General features: G+C 38.0%; 1 protein-coding gene across 1 annotated transcript in view; it reads left to right on the top strand.

The window, feature by feature from the left end:
• Positions 1-27154, top strand: part of PDGFC (platelet derived growth factor C) — a 550893-nt gene that overhangs the window by 504559 nt on the left and 19180 nt on the right. The window contains exon 4 of the mRNA XM_053703771.1: positions 8009-8216. Within this exon, the coding sequence (XP_053559746.1) occupies positions 8009-8216 (208 nt within the window). The remainder of the gene's footprint in view (positions 1-8008; positions 8217-27154) is intronic.

Below are 27154 nucleotides of genomic sequence, written 5' to 3'. Positions count from 1 at the left end.
GTACAGTAAATGAGTAAGAGGAAAATTACAGCTAAACACAAACACCGCAAAAATGTAAAAATAGCCTTGGTCCCAAACGGACAGAAAATGGAAAGTGCTGTGATCCTTAAGGGGTTAATTTAAGTGAACTTGATACTGTAAGTATACCATGAACATCTGTGCACTTGAAGATTAAGTATTGTTCAAGAGCAAGGTACTAGAGTAGAAAGTAAATTGTGTTTACCAAAACCTACCAGTTTCAGTTTAAACAAATGCACGTCACTAATACAATGGGGTCAACAATATGTGTATTTGGATTGATACTGTTGTACAGTGTGAAATAACAATAGCAACTTACATGTGTAAAATGAAATATTATTTACAACAGGCATTGTATAAAGGTGTTTGCATAATGGTTTTCCCAATGTTGCAATCGTAATATACGTATTCTAACCTTGTGTGCTGTGAGACATTACATAAAACTGGCCATTTAATATAGTTAAATATATAAAATTTCAGAACTAACCAGTAGAAAAACGACTGTAATGAATGTGATTAGTATGGTTTGTCTATGAACAAAAGCAATATTCCTTGTGAAAGAAAACCTAAGTGGCCTGATTTGTAGTGTATGAAGTTCTGTTTAAACAGTGACAATGGGCACATATAAATATTTAAATACATATGTACACACATATAAATATATATATATATATATATATATATATATATATATATATATATATATATATATATATATATATATATATATATATATATATATATATATATCCAATTGGTCAGTATTGCTTCAGACTTGAAAAAGGAAGGCATTCTTCTGAAAGCTTGTCAACTTATAAATGTATAGTCAGGGCTCGATTTATCAAAGCCCTACAGCTGCAAGTTCTCCCAAGAACTTGCTTGCCGTAATTAAACAAGCAGCGGTCACCAGACTGCCGCTTCCCTAACTTCTTTCCTCTAAGGTGGCGAAGTTTAATTTCCGTGGTCGAGTCCGACCAAGGAGATTAACAGCGTGATTGGCTGTCCGCGGGCAGGGGGCGGGATTGCACGCAAGCGCAAAATTGCACTTGTGTGCAATGGTGATTACCTGCGGGTAATTTCGCCCCGCCTCAGGCAAGCTGAGGCGTACAGGGGCGCGTATACGCACCCCTGTATGCCTCAGCTTTGATAAATCTAGCCCTTAGTCCAATAAAAAAGTATCATTGCTCAAATCTAAATCTCTGGACTAACACGGATACTCCAATCTTATATATCTTATATATTTGAGCCCTTATAAATTTTTTTATGCTATTTCTTTTTTATTAAGTTTATTAGACAATGTTATTATGAGTGTAACTGTAACTTTAAATGAATTTTTGAGGTGTTTTGTGCAACTTTTTTAACAGTTTACCAGAGCTCTGAAGTCTCACTATCCTGAAGTACGTTAAGTTAAACTGTGCTCAAGCAAACAAATTTACTTTTAACTTGTAATACGCACGCTACTTCTGACATGCGCAAAGAGCTGCAATAAACCCCTTATCGCTTGTACGCAACAGTTAGTGGACAAACCTTGAAGAAATTCTAGATGAAACTTGCTACAATGATGATAATGACTTTTAACCCCTTAATGACAACTGACGTACCAGGTACGTCCTGCAAAAACTAGCAGTTAGTGACAATGGACGTACCTGGTACGTCAGTTGTTTAAGAGAGTGCTGGAAGCGATCGCAATCGCTTCCAGCAGCTCTCAGGGTATTGCAGTGATGCCTCGATATTGAGGCATCCTGCAATACCCTTTAACAAGCATCCGATGCAGAGAGAGCCACTCTGTGGCCCTCTCTGCACCGGTAGCGATGGGGCCGTTCGTTGGTGGGTGGGAGCTTACAAGGGAGGAGGGTGGGCGGCCCATCGCTACCCGGCATCCGGTTCCTACAAGTGCATTGTGCACGCCGGATGCCGGGAGCGTGCAGAGGGGGGGCCTGCGTGTGCGTGCGCGCGTGTGTGTGCGCGCGCGCGCAGCAAACACTGCCACCAATGATTTCTATTAAGAGGGAGGGGGGGCAGCAAACTTTTGTTTTTTTTAAAAAATAACAGGATCTGGTAGGGTTAGGGGGGTGGGGGTACTGGGGGGGCAGCTACACTACAGAAAAAACTGAAAAAAAGGCCAAAAAAAAACAAAAAAAACACACTTTATTTTTTGGGGAAAACTGGGTACTAGCAGACAGCTGCCAGTACCCAAGATGGTGGCAAATAGGTAGGTGGGGAGGGTTAGAGAGCTGTTTGGGGGGGGATCAGGGATGTTGGGGGTTAAGGCAGGGGTCCATCACAGCTGAATAATTTAAAAAAACAAAAAAACAAAAAAAAACACCTTTTATTTTAGTACTGGCAGACTTTCTGCCAGTACTTAAGATGGCGGGGACAATTGTGGGGTGGGGGAGGGAAGAGAGCTGTTTGGGAGGGATCAGGGGGTGGGATGTGTCAGGTGGGAGGCTAATCTCTACACTAAAGCTAAAATTAACCCTGCAAGCTCTCTACAAGCTAACTAATTAACCCCTTCACTGCTGGGCATAATACAAGTGTGGTGCGCAGCAGCATTTAGCGGCCTCCTAATTGCCAAAAAGCAACGCCAAAGCCATATATGTCTGCTATTTCTGAACAAAGGAGATCCCAGAGAAGCATTTACAACCATTTGTGCCATAATTGCACAAGCTGTTTGTAAATAATTTCAGTGAGAAACCTAAAATTGTGAAAAATGTCACTTTTTTTTTAAATTTGATCGCATTTGGCGGTGAAATGTTGGCATGAAATATACCAAAATGGGCCTAGATCAATACTTTGGGTTGTCTACTACACTACACTAAAGCTAAAATTAACCTTTCAAGGTCCCTACAAGATCCCTAATTAACCCCTTCACTGCTGGGCATAATGCATGTGTGGTGCACAGCGGCATTTAGTGGCCTTCTAATTACCAAAAAACAATGCCAAAGCCATATATGTCTACTATTTCTGAACAAAGGGGATCCCAGAGAAGCATTTACAACCATGTGTGTCATAATTGCACAAACTGTTTGTAAATAATTTCAGCGAGAAACCTAAAGTTTGTGACAAAATTTGTGAAAAAGTGAACACATTTCACATTTGTTTGGCTAGTTTGAATTTACTTAATCTGTTTGAGTTGATAGCATATCCTGTGTCCCTATATACACTGTATCAGACCTAATCAGTATGTATTTATCATCTTCAATGATCAAACTATTCATTTAAAACAGTTATAGTGGTCATTCTTTTAATTTAAAAGAGGGAATTTCAGAATACAGTGTTTTGTTTTTTGACAAAAAACTGTTGCTGTTCTTAATAAACCAAAGTTTTATTAATAAGCTCTCAGAGACTGTCAACCAATATAGCTGAAGAATTTCCCTTCTTTAACATATACAACTCCTAAAACCCTCTCTATTCATCGGGTAGGTGATCTCTGCTTTTGCGTTTTTTATTGGATTCCTAATGTACACAAACATATCTTATTTTTGACATTCTAAAATTGTTTTGTCTAAATGAGCATAAGATTTTATCTTAATAAAAAGAAAAAAGAAAACTCAAAAGAGGGCTTATTTATAGATTGATTAAGGTCTAATACCATTTCCATGGTTACTTACTGTTGTTTAGCACAAAAAATGATAGCATATTTAAGTAGGCTAAAAATTTGTTTGTTGTCTGGTGATGAAAACATCTTCTGTAACTTACCAGCATTTTAGGCTTAGAATAATATGGTACAGAGAAAGCCTTGACAATTTGGAAGACACTCAATAGCATAAAGTCTCAGTGTGAAATGTTTTTTGATAAACAATATATGGTCTACAATTCAACTTTCAGTGCTGTCCTTTATACAAAAGAATTATTGTACTTGCTCATAAAACCGAGAAAAAATGCTGTAAAAGAAAATATAATTCTAGACATTTGTTTGGCAAGTCACTAAGCACTACTACACATTACTCCACATGAGCTTGGAAATACAGTAGTGTAAGTCTTGTTTATCGTCATGACCTGACTGTAGCTCCTGGATAGTTCCCAAGAGAGCTGTATCTGTTTCAAAGAATGGTATTATTTTCACAGCACATCACCAGTGGAAACATTTTTATGATGGACAGTGAATGCCATTGCACTGTATACTGGCTTAAAAATTTCCTCAACACAAAGCCGAGAATACACAGCCATCAATAACAAAATTTTAAAGGTAACAAACTGTAACAAATGATTCATACAAACTCCTCAATAAAAATATTTTATGGCCTGCACAACTATAAAAGTCAGTTTAATTTTTAAATACATTTGATACTATACTATAAGGAAACAATATATATATATATATATATATATATATATATATATATATATATATATTAATTCATTTAAATTATGGAGAAGTTAAAACTATGGGGTCAATTTATCAAGCTCTGTACGGAGCTTGATGCCCCGTGTTTCCGGTGAGCCTTCAGGCTCGCCGGAAACAGAAGTTATGACGCAGCGGTCTAAAGACCGCTTCTCCATAACCTGTCCACCTGCTCTGAGGCGGCGGACAGAAATCAACCCAATCGAATACGATCGGGTTGATTGACACCCAATTGACCGCAAATCTGCTGGGGTGGTATTGCACCAGCAGTTCACAAGAACTGCTGGTGCAATGAAAAATGCCAACAGCAAATGCTGTCAGCATTTATCGATGCGCAGCGGACATGATACGCTACATCGTATCATGTCCGCTCGCACTATAATAAATTGACCGCTGTGCGTTTAAAATCCTCCATTACATAAAAGTAAGAACCATAAAAATGATTATATATCCAATCAGCAAATCTAGGCAACTATCCCTTTTTGCCTAGATGTGCTGATTGGCTATATAATTATTTCTATGGTTCTTACTTTTATATAATGGAGGATTTTAATCTCTCAATTTATCTCCTCTATGAATTAAATGAATATTGCTTTTTGCCTGGAAATAAACTTTATTAATCAGCAAAACAAGCCTATATTGTTAATAAACTGTAAATAGCTGTCAAGAAGTGGTGTCTGTTTTGCTGCACTTATACAATGCAGGGTTTCTGTGGTCAGGCACAGTATGGAAGCAAAAACTGTGAGATATTGTATATCTAATTTGCATATTATACCATGAGTTATCTGGTGCATTGGTAACAACGTATAAACTACTTCTGCCTAGATGTGCTGAATATATATATATATGTTGAGTCTCTTAATGGCCTTTTTAATTGGGCACATAATGCACAATAAACAATTATGTGAAAATAATTCTACTCTCCCTTTAAGATACAAATTCTGCAGCAACTAAGGTTCATATTTTATTGTTGTTTAATATGAGATGGAAAAAACTAACTTTAGGTTTTTTTTTAATTAAAACAAACCTACATTTTTTGTACATAAACACAAATAATATTAACATTTGTTAATCACCATAAACACTATTATAGTGTATCAATCACTTAAAGCAGGGGTGGGCAGACTTTTGTAAGGCACCTAACCGCTAATTCTATTCCAAGTGACGTGGTCACCTAACAAAAAACACCAGTCACTGGCTGAAAATTGTATTTTTGCCTCAAATAGATCGTGCTGGCTGAAAATTGTATTTTTGCCTCAAATAGATCCTGCTGGCTGAAAATTGTATTTTTGCCACAAATACAGCTTTAAAAATCAGCCACGCTCTTTAATAATACAGCCGCTCTCTTTACTTACTGCAAGACCTCTCTCTTTATGTCACTCTTGGACCATCAACCAACCTGTGTACCGGGCCTGAGCATGAATAAGTAGTCTCACAATCAAGATGGCTTGAGTCTAGGGCTAGCGGTATAGTCAAGCCTGGAACACATGGGAAACCCACAGCTCAGGTACAACGATAACAGTGAACTATTCTCAGCCAATCATAGACAGACTTATTCTACAAAGTAATTTTATTGGCTGGATGCCATGTCAGGTTGATTAGCGGGCAGGTCCTGTTGGCTTCTCTCCATCTGTCCGCTACTAGCTGAAGACTACTGCAAATAGTTGGGACAGTGGCAGGCTCTGTACCGCCTACACAGCAACCAGAGACTGGTATAGCAGCAACAGCACTGACCTGCACTATTTGGTGACAAGAAATTCTGGGGACAGAAAGCTGCAGAAACTAGCACAGTATATCTAATATTAGTGTGTCAGAGAAAGTATCAGAGAGCAGCATCAAAGCCTGGTACAGAGTAAGTAAAAGAACCTGAGGGAGAGTAACAGACCCTGGGAACAAAAGCAGCACCAGACCATTCACCTAGCAGAGCCTGGTGACAATAAACTGAGGACAGAACTAGAAAGTAGCAGCAGAATATCAGACAGAGCAGGACCTGGAACTGCCAAACCTAGGGATACCGAGCTGCATCTCAGCCTGGCGCATGAAGAGTCTGTACTATGGACTGACCGCTCTTGAGACAAAAAGTAGGAGAGTTTGGGACAGGCAGTACCCAAAGCTGGAGCAGAGAGTTCAGCTACAGCCGACGCACATGCTGAAGTACACATACCACCATCATAGACTCATAGCCGATTTCAAAAGTCTGCATAAGAGAAACATTTCTCATACATCTACGTTTTCAAGGCTCTTCACTCAGAATCTAGATGTGGGAGAAATCTTTCTCTTATTATGCAGACTTTTGAAATTTACCAGGCGGTCACCTCAAAATTCACTTGCGGTCCACTGGTAGACCGCAATCTACCTCTTGCCCACCCCTGACTTAAAGGGACACTAAAGTCAAAATTAAACTTTCATGATTCAGATAGAGCATGCAATTTAAGCACCTTTCTAGTTAACTCTTATTATTAATTTTTCTTCATTCTCTCTGTATCTTTATTTTAAAAGCAGAAATGTAAGCTTAAGAGCCGCCCATTTTTTATTCAGAACCTGGGTTGCACTTACTTATTGGTGGCTCCTTAGCTTAGATTCCTACTTTTTCAAATAAAGATTCCAAGAGAACGAAGAAAAATTGATAATAGGAGTAAACAAGAAATCTGCTTAAAATTATATGCTCTATCTGAATCAAGAAAGAAAAAATTTGGGTTTAATATCACTTTAAAAAATGTACTAATTCACTCAGTGTAAAATATAGGAGATAGCACAATTTTCTGACTATTTCAGGACTAGTGGACCAGTTAAAACTTCCAGCTCTGTGTATATATCTATAAAGGAGCAGACAACAGGACTGAATTATCATTGTGCGAGCGGACATGATCCGATATTGCGGATCATGTCCTCTGCACATCAATAAATGCTGACAGCATATGCTCTCGGCATTTATCATTGCACCAGCAGTTCTTGTGAACTGCTGGTGCAATGCCGCCCCCTGCAGATTTGCGGGCATTCGGCCGCTAGCAGGGGGTGTCAATCAACCCAATTGTATTCGATCGTGTTAATTTCTGGCAATGTGTCCCCCATCTCATAGCAGGCGGACAGGTTATGGAGCAGCGGTCTTTAGACCGCTGCTTCATAACTTGCGTTTCCGGTGAGCGAGAAACACGGGGCATCAAGCTCCATACGGAGCTTGATAAATATGGCCCAACATCTGCAGTCCCAATATTTGAAACAACTCTCAACTTAAAATTTGCTTCAAATACACCGAGGATGGATATTAGATTTATTGTCAGCAACATGAACCACTTTATTAGGACTACATTTTAGGGTAGTTGGGCTTAGTATAGATTTTTACAATTGCACTTAGTAATTATAGAAATGTCAAAGGATTTAGTAAACTATTCATTGTTTTTAGTGCCTGTAAAGACCTTCACATTGTAATACTTTTGTACTCATTTATAAAGTTTATAATAGTTAGATAACTTGGTATAAAGACACTTTGGTAAGAAAAATATTTGGGGCAAAAAAATGTAAACATTGGGAAGGAGGGTTGTACTTGTATGGGTTTAGAATGGAACACAACCTAAATATAGCACTGGAATCATTTAGTCTCATGCCTTTTATTATTTAATTGAATATATTTTCCTATATTTTCAGCCACAGACAGATCCTTCGAGCCCTTCTGTTCTACCTCCGTCAGCACTGCCATTAGATTTACTAAGTGAGACCGTTGCTCGCTTTGGGACTGTGGAAGAAGTAATAAAATACCTTGAGCCAGACAGATGGCAGTTGGATATAGAAGACTTATATAGACCATCATGGCACTTACGTGGAAAATCCTTTATACATCCACGGAAATCCAGAGGTATATCTTAGTTTGTTGCTCAAAAGCAACTAGAACTACTTGTTATATTCTCTTTTTCTGCATTTTTTTTTAGTATATATGCCACACAACAATGTTATTTTAAGAGAAGTAAAACTGCTTTTAGGGCCATGTTTTGGGTTCTCTTAGACAGACCTATTCATATCACTTTTTAATAATTTTGATTTAATTGTATTCAGATCTCCTGCAGTAACACTTTTCCAAATGGGCTGAGCAATCTGTGTCCCCCCTTTTGGGAGGTGGATTTCTGCAGTTGCTTCTTGTTGCATAGCATGTATATGACCTAAACTGCAGTATTGAATGTTCACTAGACTTTTGTTTTCTATATACAAAAACAGTTATTGCAAGTGAAAAAATAAAAGGTAAAGGGCTATTTGTAAACAGTTTAGTACACTCTGATTACAAGTAGTGCGCTATCAATATTGATGGCCACCATCTTTTTACCATGACCTATGCTTTCAATGGATAGGGAAACTGTGCAAAACATCACTCAAATTACAAGTTATAAATTATGCATTGTGCTGAACACAACAGACTGGAGACATGAAGTAAAGAGTTAATGCCTAAATAAAAATGCATTTAAAGACTTGTAAAACATTTATACATGTTAAATTTAAAATATATGTGTATTATTAAAACAATGTTTAAAAAGCATTTAAAGGAATATGGTGTTGGACTGGAAAGGGCTCAAAGGTGTATATGTACGTGTTGATTTGGATGTATATATATATATATATATATATATATATATATATATATATACAGGGAGTGCAGAATTATTAGGCAAATGAGTATTTTGACCACATCATCCTCTTTATGCATGTTGTCTTACTCCAAGCTGTATAGGCTCGAAAGCCTACTACCAATTAAGCATATTAGGTGATGTGCATCTCTGTAATGAGAAGGGGTGTGGTCTAATGACATCAACACCCTATATCAGGTGTGCATAATTATTAGGCAACTTCCTTTCCTTTGGCAAAATGGGTCAAAAGAAGGACTTGACAGGCTCAGAAAAGTCAAAAATAGTGAGATATCTTGCAGAGGGATGCAGCACTCTTAAAATTGCAAAGCTTCTGAAGCGTGATCATCGAACAATCAAGCGTTTCATTCAAAATAGTCAACAGGGTCGCAAGAAGCATGTGGAAAAACCAAGGCGCAAAATAACTGCCCATGAACTGAGAAAAGTCAAGCGTGCAGCTGCCAAGATGCCACTTGCCACCAGTTTGGCCATATTTCAGAGCTGCAACATCACTGGAGTGCCCAAAAGCACAAGGTGTGCAATACTCAGAGACATGGCCAAGGTAAGAAAGGCTGAAAGACGACCACCACTGAACAAGACACACAAGCTGAAACGTCAAGACTGGGCCAAGAAAAATCTCAAGACTGATTTTTCTAAGGTTTTATGGACTGATGAAATGAGAGTGAGTCTTGATGGACCAGATGGATGGGCCCGTGGCTGGATTGGTAAAGGGCAGAGAGCTCCAGTCCGACTCAGACGCCAGCAAGGTGGTGGTGGAGTACTGGTTTGGGCTGGTATCATCAAAGATGAGCTTGTGGGGCCTTTTCGGGTTGAGGATGGAGTCAAGCTCATCTCCCAGTCCTACTGCCAGTTTCTGGAAGACACCTTCTTCAAGCAGTGGTACAGGAAGAAGTCTGCATCCTTCAAGAAAAACATGATTTTCATGCAGGACAATGCTCCATCACACGCGTCCAAGTACTCCACAGCGTGGCTGGCAAGAAAGGGTATAAAAGAAGAAAATCTAATGACATGGCCTCCTTGTTCACCTGATCTGAACCCCATTGAGAACCTGTGGTCCATCATCAAATGTGAGATTTACAAGGAGGGAAAACAGTACACCTCCCTGAACAGTGTCTGGGAGGCTGTGGTTGCTGCTGCACGCAATGTTGATGGTGAACAGATCAAAACACTGACAGAATCCATGGATGGCAGGCTTTTGAGTGTCCTTGCAAAGAAAGGTGGCTATATTGGTGACTGATTTGTTTTTGTTTTGTTTTTGAATGTCAGAAATGTATATTTGTGAATGTTGAGATGTTATATTGGTTTCACTGGTAAAAATAAATAATTGAAATGGGTATATATTTGTTTTTTGTTAAGTTGCCTAATAATTATGCACAGTAATAGTCACCTGCACACACAGATATCCCCCTAAAATAGCTATAACTAAAAACAAACTAAAAACTACTTCCAAAACTATTCAGCTTTGATATTAATGAGTTTTTTGGGTTCATTGAGAACATGGTTGTTGTTCAATAATAAAATTAATCCTCAAAAATACAACTTGCCTAATAATTCTGCACTCCCTGTATATATATTTGTGTTAAAAAATGTGTACACATATACCATGCATACACACAAATATATATATATATATATATACACACACACATACAAATCCACATTCATACATATACACCTTTAACCCATCCCAGTCCAACACCTTGTCACATACTATATCCCTTTAAAACAATATTAACACCACTTTGCTTAACTCTTCACTTGGAGAAAAAACATTATATTTCTATCTATCTATCAAAGTAAATTGTTCTACTAAGAGAAGAACAAAACTATTTAAACTATTTTGTAGCACAACTTCACAGCTAAGCTCACTTTGACTTATTGCTCTTTCGGTTTAGCGAAAGCCAGGACTGAGTTTTGTGGCGCGCCCAATATAAATACAGTATGTTAGGTGATGGAATTAGCGAGGCTGCGCTATCCTACCTCTAGATGCTAGAGCATCTGAGTCTTTTGCTCGAGTGCTTCCATCTTACTTTCAACTTGTAATCTGACTTCAAGAATAAGATTGCTATTGAATTAACGTGAGAGACGTTAGAGCTCAATAGCGCTAATATTTTTGTGCTCCACTTGTAATCTAGGCCTCTGTCAGGTGAAATAGGACACTGGGACCACAATAATGGGGAAAAGAATATAACAGTACAATGTTAATTTTTATTTTATTTTAAATATTTTTTATTGTAGGCAAAATTGCAATAGCAATATAATAAAATAAATTTCCATACACATCTTGTAGGGATAGAACAATACCGTTTCATAACATACAGCATGACATTCAATGCATTTCCATAAATATTTTATAGAGGCCATGTATCACATTCGTTTTCTATCTTACAGATCCTAAGGTAGTTAAATTGCAACATACCTGCATCTTCAAGAAAATATTCTTATATACAGAGGTATGCAGCAAATGTCGCCATACCTAGATACACTTGCAGATCAAGATTGCTTAAATATACAGATATGTATAGAACGGCATTGCAGTGATAAACTGGAATCAGTGTTCACTTGCCAGGGGGGAGGGGTAGGTGGAAGGGGGAGGGGGGAGAAGGAGGGAAGGGGACAACTGTAAAGGGCGGCAGTCTTTCGTCCCTTAGATAGGGCACCTCTAATCACTCATAGTGAGGTGCTCCTTCTGGGGCTGTCTAGGGAGCGTTTCAAGGGTCATTTTGGTTAGTCTCTCGAGTAGGAGCGGGCCCTACTCCTTGCACTGTGACAGGAAGGTCTCCCAGGGTTCCCAAATGTGACTGAATTCAGCTGACTGTTTTCTCATTCTAAAGACATAGTCTTCCATGGACTTAACATAGTTCACATAGTCTACTACTCCCTGCTATCTAGGAGGGTGTACCTTCTTCCAGTTCCTGGATATCAACATTTTAATTGAGGTCAGCAAATAGATAAAAAGGTATCTCTTATGGGTGGGCAGTTTTTTGACCCCTATATGGAGAAGGGCCAGGCTCGGATTAGCTATTTCCGGTAAGTCCAGTGCGACACATACAGTACTCAGTTTAGACCAAAGCGGTTTAAGTCTGGTGCACGACCACCAAATATGGAGTGGGGTACCCACCTCCCCACCATCTCTCCAGCAGTTGGGTGAGTGGTCAGGGTATAAGGTCTGTAGCTTAGTCGGGACAAGATACCACCTTGTGATGGCTTTGAAATAGAGTTCATACATTGTCACACAGTGTAGTGCAGACATTGTAATGGCTTAAGTCCATTCTAGTGTTGTGTGGGTCAGTCGTAGCTCAGTATCCCAAGAGGTCATATGCCTCATCTTTATAAGAGTAGGGGCTCCCAGTAGGCATCTATAGTGAGTTGTGAGGGGTTTATATAGTTGGAGTCCAGCTTTCCATCTAATCTCTCAAATGGTGGGACTCCTGATCTTGTCAGCCAGGAATCCCCACGCTTTCATGAGAAATCGCAATCTCATGAATTCAAACTCCAAATGGTGAGGGAGGTCGAACCTTGTCACCATTTCTTGGGGTGAGAGAAGGTTGTCATTGTGATAGAAGTCTCCCAAAGAGGAGATCTTCCACTGTCTCCAGGTGCTAAGTCTCACATTGGAGAGTCCCTGGAGAAGAGCAATAATGGGGTGGATAGGCAAAGGGTGGGGGCAATCAATAGGTTGTGTCGCAGCTTATACCATGTCAATTGGCAACCCTTGACCAAGTGGTTGGAAATGGTGATCAGCGAGGTCAAGTGTGGTGGAAATCAAAGCAGATCAGAGAGATCCATATATGCCGGCAGGGATGCCTGTTCTAATTCTCTCCACCTTGTGGGCGGGAGATTTTGCCCCCATCCTGAGGTGTGGGAAATCATTGTTGCCTGATGGTATAGTTGGACGCTTGAAAGACCTAAGCCTCCCTGTTCCACGGGAGCTTGTAGAGTGGCCGCCGCAACCCTAGGCTTCTTGTTGTTCCAAACATAGGCAATAAATAAGGCCTGGAGGTTCCTCAGTGTTCTCGACGGAACCGGAATTGGGATGCATCTCATAATATACGTCAATTTGGGGGAATCATCATCTTTAGGGCTGCGATCCTGCCCATCCAGGATATTTTATCATATTTTTTTTACTTCAGTAGTTTATCGATCTCTTTCAAGAGAACAGTATAATTATCCTGAAGGACAATGTCTCTGTCATCAGACATGAACACCCCCAGATGCTGTAGCCCTCTTAGTGACCATTTAAAGGTATATTGTCTTTTGAGGGCTCTCTGTTCCACTTGGTCCATTTGTAACATGTAGGCCTCTGTTTTAGTTACATTGATTTTGTAATTCGAGATTTCACTAAAAGAGTCTATTAAAGACATCATGGGTAGAGTGATGAAACCGGGTCTGTAATGAATAAGGTTAGGTCATCCGCGAAGAGCGCTAGTTTCTGAAGTGAGTCGTGTATTTGGAGGCCTTGGATCTGAGTGTTTCTTCTGATTGCCTCTGCAAGTGGTTCCATAACAAGTGCAAATAGAAGCAGGGACAGGGGACACCCCTGTCTGGTTCCATTGCAGATACGGATTCTAGGGGAGCTGAAGCCAAGTCCCTTGACCACAGCTGTTGGGGAGATATAGAGTGCTGCAATCGCTTTACAAAAGGAGTGCGGGAACGCTCTAAGGACCTCGAACATGTACTCTCATCCTGTCGAACGCTTTTTCTGCATCTAATGACAGGGTGAGGAGGGGCAGTCCCATGTCAGCCTCCTCTATAAAGATGTTCAGTAATCTACGGGTGTTATCGGTGCCCTGCCGCCCCTGCACAAATCCCACCTTGTAGAGGTGGACCAATAAGGGTAAATTTCTCCCCAATCTGGTCGCCAGAACCTTAGCATAAATCTTCACATCAACATTGATGAGAGAAATAGGTTGAAAGCTCCCACACAGCGTCGGATCTTTCCCCTCTTTGGGAATAGCCAAAATATTGGCTTCTAAGAATTCTTGAAGGAAGGCACCTCCCTTTGCCACACCTCTATAGAGCCAGAGGAGCAGAGGTGATAACGTCTGGATAAAGGTTTGATAGAACAATGCTGTAAAGCCATCTGGGCCCAGCGCTTTACTGGGTTTCAGGGCTAAAATAGCTGCTTTTATCTCATCCAGGGTGAGGGGACTATCTAGGTCATCCATCGAATCCCTGTTTAGGGTCGGGAGGTGCAGCTTTGTTAAGAACTGCCGTATCACCTCCTTACGTGAACCAGGCCTATGGACACTGTTGTCAAGGTCATACAATGAGATATAGTAATCAGCAAACACCTTTCCTATAGCTCTAGGGGAGCATAATATCCCTTCTGCCATCTTAATTGCGGAAATCCTGCTTTGCGCAGTGCGGTTTCTAAGCTTGTGTGTTAGTAACCTGTCTGCCTTATTCCCTTTACAATAGTATAATTGTTTAAGTCTGAATATATTAGACTACACTCCCAAAAAACTCTCTTTTATTGATTTTGTTTCTAAGGGATCCCACCTGTGTGGCAAGAGTAGGATTAGGGGCTCCTTTATTTGCGAGCTCCAGTTGTCTAAGATTTGCGTAGAGTTTTGCAAGTGAAATTGTGTTGTTTGCCTTTAATTGCACATTTTTTTTCAGGAAATGACCTCTTAGATAAGCTTTAAGGGCAGCCCACATTATTTCAAGGCTCGTATGTCCCGTGTCATTAAGTCTCAGGAAGTCTAGAATTGTCTCCAGTAGTTGGGGAATCTCTCCCTCAGTAAGAAACTTGTCAGGGAGTTTCAATGATGGTCTGCAGTCAGGGGGTTGGAGAAGTGAGAAGTTAGCACTGACCAGGTCATGGTCAGACCAGGGGCAGATTCTAATACGTGGAGTGTGAAATCCAGGAGTCACATAGTAAATAGTCTATCCGTGCATAGGAGTTATGCGACTTAGAGTGGTGAGTATAGTCTCCTTCCATCAGGGCAAGGCAATGCCATATGTCATATAGTCCGTGTTGGTACATAAGTTTACGTAAAGCATTGGATTGGGTAGTCACATTGCGGTCAATTGGATGCGCGCCCATTGTTTTTTTGTCTAGTACAGGGTCCCACACAAAGTTAAGGTCTCCTTCTATCAGGAAATGACCTCTCCTAAACTTGTCTAATCATCTAAAAAATTTCCGCAGAAACGGTATTTGTTTCATGTTTGGGGTATAGATGGAGGCTAGCGTGCAAAGGATTCCATTAAGGGTACAGACTATAATGAGATATCTACTCTCCAGGTCCCGCTCCACGTGGTCAATTGCACAGCAGACAGCTCTATGTATCAGGATAGCCACTCCCCTCTTTTTTTCTGAAAAAGAGGCAAGTTCACAGATTGGGTAGTGGGTCAAGTTTCAGAGTTGTTGTGAGTTCCTGTCCCGATGTGTCTCTTGCAAGAATACTATATGTAATTTGTGGGCAAGCAGATAACTGTATAGGAGATTCCGTTTAGTGGGAGAGTTAAGTCCCTGGGCATTAAAGGGTGGCTACTGTTATAGGGGCCAAGAGACACAAGTATCTAAGGTATCAAAGAGGGCGCTTTGTCTTGTTCAGGAGCCTAAGTCGCAAGGGGGATGAGTGCAAGAGGGAAAAGGAAGGCAGGGGAGGTAGGAGAAAAGGTAGAGGAAGGGAGAAGGAGGGTGAAGGGGAAATGCAAGTGATTTGTGAGGTGGAGTCAGGGGAGGTGTTGCGTGTTAGGCGCAACTGCCTGTTATATCTTTTCTAATGTATATATCTTTGATACTGTCTAGTGTATAATGATGTGTGTATAAACACTATCGCAATGAGTGGTCTCTCAATATCCAAGAAGCCTAGCCCCAGTCAGCTGTTCTGACACGTGCTTTAAGGTATCTCTTTATGTTGTGGTTCCTTGACCTTGTATCTAATGTGAGTTAATGCGTCTATGTCATATCTGCCTGCTTGGTTCACTAATGAGTGGATGAAACTGTGTCTCAGGGCTTTAAAAGTCTCTGAGTGAGGCAATGTCATCATGAGCACTGAGTGGTAGTAGGAAAATGGAGTGGCAATCTTGAACATTGTTAGAAGACGTCACGAACACAAGAGGGTGCAAGTGGAATTAAGCGGGCTGTAACAGTGGGCTTATCTCCTTCTGCTGCTCAAGGCTTTAGGGCTCTGTGTGCTCTATCAAGGTAGACTAGTTAGTAAATAGTTATTAACTATTTACTAGCTACCTAGTTAAAATAAATACAAATTTACCTGTAACATAAAACCTAACCTGAGTTACACTAACACCTAACCTTACACTACAATTAAATAAATTACATTTATTAAATACAATTAACTAAATTACAAAAAACAAACACTAAATTACACAAAATAAAAAATAAATGATCAAATATTTAAACTAATTACACCTAATTTAATAGCCCTCAAAATATCAAAATATCAAAATAAAAAAGCCCCCCCCAAAATAAAAAAAAAACCCTAGCATAAACTAAACTGCCAATAGCCCTTAAAAGGGCCTTTTGTGGGGGATTGCCCTAAAGAAATCAGCTCTTTTACCTGTAAAAAACAACCCCCCAACAGTAAAACCCACCACCCATACAACCAAACTCCCCAAATAAAATCCTAACTAAAAAAACCTAAGCTCCCCATTGCCCTGAAAAGGGTATTTGTATGGGCATTGCCCTTAAAGGGGCATTTAGCTCTTTTTCCACCCAAACCCTAAGCTAAAAATAAAAACCACCCAATAAACCCTTAAAAAAACCTAACACTAACCCCCGAAGATCCACTTACAGTTTTTGAAGACCCAACATCCATCCTCAACGAAGCGGCAGAAGTCCTCAACGAAGCCAGGAGAAGTCTTCATCCAAGCAACAAGAAGTGGTCCTCCAGACAGGCAGAAGTATTCATCCAGACGGCATCTTCTATCTTCATCCATCCGGCGTGGAGTGGCTCCATCTTCAAGACATCCGGCGCGGAGCATCCTCTTCTTTCCATGGCTCTTCTTGAATGAAGGTTCCTTTAAGTGATGTCATCCAAGATGGCGTCCCTTGAATTCCGATTGGCTGATACAATTCTATCTTTCTATCTGATTCTATCTGATCCAATCAGCCAATAGGATTGAGCTTGCATTCTATTGGATGTTCCAATCAGCCAATAGAATGTGAGCAGAAGTCCTCAGCGAAGCCTGCAGAAGTCTTCATCCAAGTGGGCCGAAGTCTTCATCCAAGCCGGCAGAAGTCTTCATCCAGACGGCATCTTCTATCTTCATCCATCTAATGCGGAGCAGATCCATCTTCAAGACATCCGGTGTGGAGCATCCTCTTCAATTGATGGCTCTTCCAGACTGAAGGTTCCTTTAAGGGACGTCATCCATGATGGCGTCCCTTGAATTCCGATTGGCTGATAGAATTCTATCAGCCAATCGGAATAAAATGTGAAAAAATCCTATTGGCTTATGCAATCAGCCAATAGGATTGTGCTTCAATCCTATTGGCTGATCCAATCAGACTGTAGGATTGAGCTTGCATTCTATTGGCTGTATCAATCAGCCGATAGAATGTGAGCTCAATCCTATTGACTGATTGGATCAGCCAATAGGATTGAAGCTCAATCCTATTGGCTGATTGCATCAGCCAATAGGATTTTTTCACCTTTAATTCCGATTGGCTGATAGAATTCTATCAGCCAATCGGAATTCAAGGGACGCCATCTTGGATGACGTCACTTAAAGAAACCTTCATTCGAGAAGAGCCGTGGAAAGAAGAGGATGCTCCGTGCCAGATGTCTTGAAGATGGAGCCGCTCCGCGCTGGATGGATGAAGAGTAGACTTCTGCCCGTCTGGAGGACCACTTCTTGCCACTTGGATGAAGACTTCTCCCGGCTTCGTTGAGGACTTTTGCCGCTTCGTTGAGGATGGATGTCGGGTCTTCAAAATCTGTAAGTGGATCTTCGGGGGTTAGTGTTAGGTTTTTTTAAGGGTATATTGGGTGGGTTTTATTTTTAGCTTAGGGTTTGGATGGAAAAAGAGCTAAATGCCCTTTTAAGGGCAATTCTTATACAAATGCCCTTTACAGGGCAATGGGGAGCTTAGGTGTTTTTAGTTAGGATTTTGTTTGGGGGGTTTAGTTGTGTGGGTGTTGGGTTTTACTGTTGGGGGGTTGTTTGTATTTTTTTTTTTACAGGTAAAAGAGCTGATTTCTTTGGGGCAATGCCCTGCAAAAGGCCCTTTTAAGGGCTATTGGCAGTTTAGTTTAGGCTAGGGGTTTTTTTATTTTGGGGGGGCTTTTTTTATTTTGATAGGGCTATTAGATTAAGTGTAATTAGTTTAAATATTTGATAATTTATTTTTTATTTTGTGTAATTTAGTGGGGTTTTTTTTGTAATTTAGTTAATTGTATTTAATAAATGTAATTTATTTAATTGTAGTGTAAGGTTAGGTGTTAGTGTAACTCAGGTTACGTTTTATTTTACTGGTAAATTTGTATATATTTTAGCTAGGTAGTTAGTAAATAGTTAATAACTATATACTAACTAGTCTACCTAGCTAAAATAAATACAAACTTAGCTGTGAAATAAAAATAAAACCTAAGATAGCTGCAATGTAACTATTAGTTATATTGTAGCTAGCTTACGGTTTATTTTACAGGTATTTAGTTTTAAATAGCAATTAGTTATTAGTTATTAATAGTAGGTTTTATTTAGATTTATTTTAATTACATTTCAGTTAGTGGGTTTTAGGGTTAGACTTAGGGGTTAATAACTTTAGTATAGTGGCGGCAACGTTCAGGGCGGCAGATTAGGGGTAATAAGTGTAATGTAGGTGTTGGCGGTGTCGGGGGCGGCAGATTAGGGGTTAATAAGTGTAATGTAGGTGGCAGTGATGTTGGGGGCGGCAGATTAGGGGTTAACAAGTGTAGGTAGGTGGCGGCGATGTCGGGGGCAGAAGATTAGGGGTTAATAACTGTAATGTAGGTGGCGGCGACATTGGGGGCGGCAGATTAGGAGTTAATAAGTGTAATGTAGGTGGCGGTGAAATCGGGGGCGGCAGATTAGGGGTGTTTAGATTAGGGGTGTTTAGACTTGGGGTTCATGTTAGGGTGTTAGGTGTAAACATACATTTTGTTTCCCCAAAGGAATCAATGGGGCTGCGTTACAGAGCTTTACGCTCCTTTATTGCAGGTGTTAGGCTTTTTTTCAGCCGGCTCTCCCCATTGATGTCTATGGGGAAATTGTGCACAAGCACGTAAAACCAGCTCACCGCAGCTCACCGCAGCGCTGGCATTGGAGTGCGGTATGGAGCTCAATTTTGCTTTACGCTGCAATATTGCCTGCTAACGCTGGGCTTTTGCGAACCTGTAATGCCAGCGCTGTAGGAGGTGAGCGGTGACAATAACTTGCAAGTTAGTACCGAGCAGCTCTTACCGCAAAACTCGTAATCTAGCCAATAATTAGCTTTCTTTACTTTGATTAAAAACACATATATACTGATGCTTCATTATATAGAATATTGTCAATTGTCTTGTGCACAAGTCACGTATTATAATTATCTTTATATCATGAAATGTGTTACTATATACAGAAGGTTGGGTTCAAGAGTTTTGTTTTTTTCTTATATATTACATTGTCGACTGTGTGCTCTTTTTTTATTTGTTATATTTTAAACAGCTGTTGACATATGGGGGCTTGATCACAATCCTTTAGAAAAGCGTATCAAATTATTTATCTACAAAATACCTATAGGGTCTGAATTATCAATGTGCGGGCACACATGATTCGCTGTAGCGGATCATGTCCGCCGCACAACGATAAATGCTGACAGCATACACTGTTGGTATCTAGCAGGGGGTATCAATCAATCCGATCGTATCCGATCGGGCTGATTGCTGTTCGCCACCTCAGAGGTGGAGGACGAGTTAAGGAGCAGCGTTCTTAAGATTGCTGCTTCTTAACTCCTGTTTTTGGCGAGCCTGAAGGCTTACGCGGTAACAGCTGCATTTGGGGGTTGTTAAATCGGCCCAAGAGACTTAAATGGTAACCTTTGAAGACCAATCATTAGATTTTTTTTTTTTTTTTAAAAGAATTGTGATTGACTCATTGGTATCGTTATCCCTACTATGTTTTAAAGCTGCCTGTAGAAGCACCGCGCTGGCTTGGGGGATTCAGCATTTAAAATATGTTAGATGCTAAAAAGTAAACTACTTTGCTTTCCAGTACCCAGAGTTCCTTGATCTAGTGGAAACTTGTTTTCTATGAAAAAAATAATCTCATTTGTTTTGATATGTAGCTACTCTATACAGTTATTTATTTTGTAGAAAAATATGTTGTTTTTTTTTAAATATTTTATGTTGTCATCTTTTAAATCTCTATATATCATAATGTTAGGATGAAATCCTAACAAGTATCCCCTGCACCATTGATAATTAGCTTTATAGTCACCTTTTCGCAATTCCAAAATTTTAGAGGCTGATGTTTTAACTTTAACACATAATGTTAAGCTTATTTGTATTATTATATATATCATATGTTATAATGTATCTTTTGAAAACTGACATTTGTAATTTGAATTTATCTTTCTAAAGAAAGTGTACCGATTTCTAGTCATATCAATTTTGTTCAGTTTTGACTTTAAAAAGTTTAAGTTTTGCTTCTTGATGAAAAGACCAGGTCTGTTAAACGTTATGTGAAGAAAACTTTAGACATAGACTTCTAATCCTTTAAGCCATGTCAGAGCTTACACTAAATAAAAAATATCCAAATCATAGGAAAGATCAATGAATACTCAAAAGATTAATCTTCATCCTTCCACGCACATAAAGGCAACATGTACCAGATTCTTCAAAGATCATTTGACTGAGTTTAAACCCTATATTATAAATTATGTCAGACCCCTTCTGTATCACAGATACCAATAGTGGTAGTGGGAATTAATCACCTGGTGTGTATTTTTTATATATTTCTTTGTTCTGCAAATAAAATATTGGCCTGAGGCTTTATATTAGCTTGGGTATGAGTGAAAGTTGTATAATAAAAAATACAGGCCAGATTACAAGTGCTGCGCTATTTAGCGTTTTTGCTCGAACGATAACACCCCAGAAGTAAAGATTTTGTACATGCTCGGTTAGTGCGCGTATTACAAGTTGAAAGTAAAACTTTTGCATGTGAGTGAAACCCGATGCTATTACAACCGCACTAACTTTTCTTCCCATAGACTTCAATGGAGAGCGCAGAAGAAAAAACCTAACACTTATCGCTCGCACGCTAAGCCAACAGGAGTTATTATTATTTCCCATTCCAATGTTCTTCACATACAGGATAATGTTATTATTATTTTAAATATATATATATATATATATATATATATATATATATATATATATATATATATATCAGAGGTGTAACTAGAAACTCCAGGACCTGGTGCAAGAATCCATAAAGGACCCCCACGTGTCATAGACATTTATAAGGACCCAAAGTCACCTATGTGCACACACACATATGGCTTCTGCAACATTAATATTTCACAAGATATGACGCAGGAGAGTGTACTAGCTGGCACAGTATGTGATATATATATATATATATATATATTGACTGGAGTAGGCAGCAAATGGGAAATCGATAACTGTGATTAGAAAGGTTAGTAATCAACAGGTAAATTATTTATTTGATAAATCAGTTACATATGGTAATTTATTTGTGTGTTACATAGAAAGATATACATTTACACTTTGTGTAGCATAAAGATTGACTTTGGTGACAAGTAAATTAGGGATTACAGAACATACCTTACAACTGGTGCAAACATTCATCAGATCAGTTAGTAATACAATTAAACTGTTCCCTACAGACAAAGAATCAATATTAACATTCAAGTTATGGTTTACAGATAACTGCAGATTTTTAATAACACCCTTGTGTCAGATTTATCATCTAATTTGTATGATATAGACATATAAAATTAACTCACCAAAAAAAAAACGAGATGGCAGTATTGATTAGGAAAGGACTTCCAGTAACTTTATCTGACTTGTTGATTGATAAAAAAAAGACAGGTACTTTATTACGCTCTTACACATAACAAGCCAGAAATATATAAATGCAACGTATATGGGCCCTGTGGAATTCAACCATAGTTTTGTTGAGACTTGCAGACTAAAGTACTAGTATTCTAATAGTCCCATAATGATAGTATGGAACTACAAATTAGGCCACAACCTACCTCTAGCTCTAGATGATATAAATATATATCTTTGACTATTTGAGCTCAGTCCTATTTGCAATTAAAAGAGGCTTATATTATATGCATACAGAACCATTGGTGAGATAGGTTTGTCGTGGCTACAAAATCCAGAACAAAATGACTTTACATGCCTGTGCAAAATACACAATACCTTGTCCAGAATTGATTGCTTCTTAAATTATACACAAATAAACCTCTAGTGTTCCATGTATAGACACCACACCAGTAAGAATATCAGACCATGCTCCTTTATGGTTATTGGTAAGACCTAATCAACAAAACTGCCCAAGGTGAATGGATATATTATTAACCTTTTACTTATATCACAACTTAACAAAATCATTTTGAAATTCTGGAAGAAAAAAAAAGTTGAAAAAATGAAAAATTGTTTTGCTAAAGCTGGGGGCCCCCTGATGGAGGACCTCCCGGGGCCTGATTGCAGTCGCGACCGCTTCATCACCGATAGTTCCTCCCCTGATATATATATATAAAGTATATATATCTATATATATATCTATACCTGTATATCTATAGGAATAGATATACAGGTATACATATATATTTCACATTAACATTATCAGATATATATAGAAATATATATTTAATAAAACATTTTTTAAAAAATTCAATGTGAAGAACATTAAACTGTAAAATATGTGTAATGCACTTCGGGTTGCGCACTTTAGGTCTAAAGCGGTATTGGGTTAGTGCAGATGCAGAATTAGTTATCTTAAGGTGCGTTATGTATTTATTAAATATAAAATATTGGAAAATATTAATAATTAATGTAAATAATTATTATAGATATACTAAAATATTGTAAAAAATCCATAGAATACATACTGTATGTATATTTGAAAGTATCTATAATAATTAAATAATTATTAATAATTATTATTAATATTTTTATCCTTTTATAGTTTAATATTTACATAACGCTCCTTAAGATAACTAATTCCGCATGTGAACTAACCCTTCACTGAGTAAGCGTGCAACCTAAAGCTCATTACACATATTTTACATGTTCTTCTCATAAAAAAATGAAATTTTTATTATTAAAAATATATTTTTATATATATCTAATAGTTAATGTAAAATATATACCTGTATCTATACCTATATATCTATATGAATTGCTATATAGGTATATATATATATATATATATATATATATATATATATATATATATATATATATAAAAATATTTACTTCATGTATGAGAAGAACATTGGAATGTTAAATATTTACAGTAAATAAACAGTAAAACACATTATTAAAGATTATTATTGGATTATTATTTAGACACACCAACACACGCACGTATGTACTGTATGTAGTCTCCCTAAAGGAAAAAGGGGCAACTAGACATAGACTCCTTGCTCAGTGTGTTTAGAGGAATATGGCTACACCTCACTGACAAGGCCCAATGAAGGCCGAAACAATCATCTGGGGTTGCTGTGTTCCTTGTTCAGAGAGCAATTGCCTGGTTTTTCAGTGCTGGACTGACCGTTATAGGCAGGATCAGACTGATATACTACAGGAAAGTTCTACTCTGTGAAAAGCATTACTGGGCTAAAAAGCAGCTGCACTCAGGTGGTAAATCGCCATAGAACAGGCTAACAATGGCATTGAGCAGGTTGTTTGTTCCTGTGAGTGTGCTTCTCTCTGTATGTGTTTATATATATATATATATATATATATATATATATATATATATATATATATATATATATATATATATATATACTGTATATATTATAGTCATTTGAAGTGAAATACATTGCAACATACCATATACCTTTAAACCCTTGTAAATATTTGTATTAATATTTATGTGAAATGTTTTATCAGATAGTTTTTATATGAGTGTTACAGTTTATTATATTCTGTTTGGTGCCATTTTTATTTTATCCCTAACTCTCTCTGAGAGGTCTTCATTTCAGTCGACGGGCGTTGCATTTGATTGCTCTAACTTGTAATACACTAGCCAATTAACACACTAGCAATATTTATCAAGCTTACAATGAGCAAAGACAAAAAAAATCAAATATTATTAAGCACAAAGAAAATGGCACACTGTTTATGAAGTTGCTGAAGGATTTCATTGTAAAAGCATGATCATAGTTTAAATGAATTGACCATTGTTTCATCTAGCTTTCCAAGAATAACATTATTGGGCTTGCTTACCAATAATATCTATAACTGTGATAAGTGCCCAAAGCATACAATCTCACACATAAAACAAGAACTTATTGTTAAAACAATTACAACCACAAAAACGTCAGAAACATGCCTGAATCACAGTTAATGGAAATGTTTGTAAGTGTAGATTTTCTGTTTAGTAGTTTAAAGGGACAGTCTACCAAAGAATTGTTATTGTTTTAAAAGATAGATAATCCCTTTATTACCGATTCCCCAGTTTTGCATAACCAACACAGTTATATTATTATACTTTTTACCTCTGTGATTACCTTGTATCTAGGAACCTTCTTCCAGCCCCCTGATCACATGACTGTGACTGTTTATTATCTATTGTCTGAAATTTAGCATTGTTTTGTGCTAAATCTTAAACCCCTGTGCCTGAACACAGTGTTATCTATATGGCCCACGTGTACTTTCTGTCTCTTTGTGTTGAAAAGAGATTTAAAAAGCATGTGATAAGAGGCAGCCCTCAAAGGCTTTGAAATTAGCATATGAACCTACCTATGTTTAGTTTAAACTAAGAATACCAAGAGAAAAAAGCAAATTTGATGATAAAAGTAAATTGTAAAGTTGATTGAAATTAAAAGTCCTATCTGAATAATTAAAGTTTAATTTATACTAGACTGTCCCTTTAACTGGATAGAATTAGAAGCAGCTCAGAATTCTCGCGGACTGAACGAGAGGCTGATCATGGACACTGTGGGAGCTCAAGTGTTTTAAAACTCTTTTTATTATTATTATTATTGGTTATTTGTAGAGCGCCAACAGATTCCGCAGCGCTGTGAAGTGTTAATTAAGATCTGACAAGGTTATCTCATTTTTATTCTTTTATTTTTCTTTTACCAATTTAAAGGGTTTTTCTTTCATAAGGTGTTGAGAGTCCATGAGCCACTAGAAGGAGGCAACAATTCACAAAACTGTTAAAACAATTAAAGGGACACGCTAGACCCAATACCTATAATACTTATTGTTACATACCAGACAAGCACATTATATATATATATATAAATATATATATATATACATACAGTGTATATATATATATATATATATATATATATATATATATATATATATATATACAATGTTCCAACTTCATGCACTCACTACCATCATTTATTCAGATGCCCGGGTGTCACGTTTTGTGGAGAGAGGATATAATAGGAATATGGTTGATAAGGTGTCCAAGGAAGTTGCTACTCTGGATAGGGGGCAAATGCTTGGTGGGACCAAGTGGAGACCTGAACGTAAGGGTCTAAAATTTATCACCAAATATTCGAATCAATTCTCTGAAGTTTGCAACATTGTCAAAAAATATATGCCCATTTTATATGGGGATGATACCTTGAAGCATATAGTTGACAAAGGTTGTGAATTTATATATTCTAAAAACTTGACAATTGGTAACATGCTCTCACCTAGCATGCTCCCAGACCAAGGTCCACGGAGTTCATGGTTAAATACTATGGGGACTTACAAATGTGGTAAGTCTCTTTGTAAACCATGTAAATACTTAAAGCAAGGGAATGGCTTTGAATCGTATGTAACTAACGAATCATTCACCACTAGGGGATGTGTAAAATGTTCTTCAACATTTGTAATCTATTTGGTTGAATGTACTCAACATAGATTGCAGTATGTTGGGTTAACTACCCGGGACATACGCACTAGGATTAAGGAGCATTTGGGATATATCTCAAATGATATCCATTGTTCGGCACTCTCCAGACACTTTATTGAAGTACACGGGAAAAATGTTGATATGTTTAAATGGAACGCAATTGAAGCGATTTGCAAGCCACGAAGAGGGGGCAGCAAACAAAAAATACTTGAAAGACAAGAAATCTATTGGATCCATAGACTAAAAACATTGGTCCCGTGTGGATTCAATTCACAATTTGATGTAATCAATTATTGGGAATGACCCATTTATAATTATAAGCTTGAGTAGAGACCTGGTTTGATACTATATGTTGATATCCTTTATTTAAGTCAGTGTAGAGCAAATTTGAACAATAGGATTTCAAATGGATTTAACATATAAACATATGTCTTTATAATTTAGATATCTATGATAGAAGGAATATTGGATTATGTACTTTGTGCTAGTCTTTAGCATTATAGCTATTGTGTGATACTGGGTTATGTTTTCATGTAATTATGAATAGTATCATGCTTGTATGATATGTCTTCACTAAGTAGACAACTATAAGCAATCAGTTTAGCACTATATATTGCAACTAATCTAAGCACATAGTATATATAGCACAGAGGTGTCAGCTAAAGTATTGATAGCACCTCTGTGCTTTACCATTCCTCCTGTATTAACCATGAGTCTCCATTTTCTGCTAATTAATTATTTTGTTTATCATATTTGTGATCTACAAATGAAAGTATGTTTGTTTATATCATGTTCATTTTCATTTACATTAAGATTGCGAATAGGTTCATTAGTGTTGTACTATATATATAAAATGATAGTGATAGGCATTGCATTTATTAATTAAAATCAATTACAGTGTTTGTTTTTTAATTGTTTAAGGGGCGGAGTATTACCCTTTAAATAGCACACCCTCTGAGAAGGGGGATATGTCTATGATTACGGCCAGGCTGGCCGAAACATGTTAGGCTGTGCTTGCTGAATTGTTTTTTTTTTTTTATCAGAGGCTCTGCTGTACAGGGTCTTTTATTGTGATATGACCTGCTGAGAATAAAGATTTGGATTTTTTACCTTATGACGACGC

This window comes from Bombina bombina, chromosome 2, assembly GCF_027579735.1.
Source record: "Bombina bombina isolate aBomBom1 chromosome 2, aBomBom1.pri, whole genome shotgun sequence".
Lineage (NCBI taxonomy): Eukaryota > Metazoa > Chordata > Amphibia > Anura > Bombinatoridae > Bombina > Bombina bombina.
Note: the sequence above shows the minus strand (reverse complement) of the source record. Positions and strands in the feature narration are given on the sequence as shown.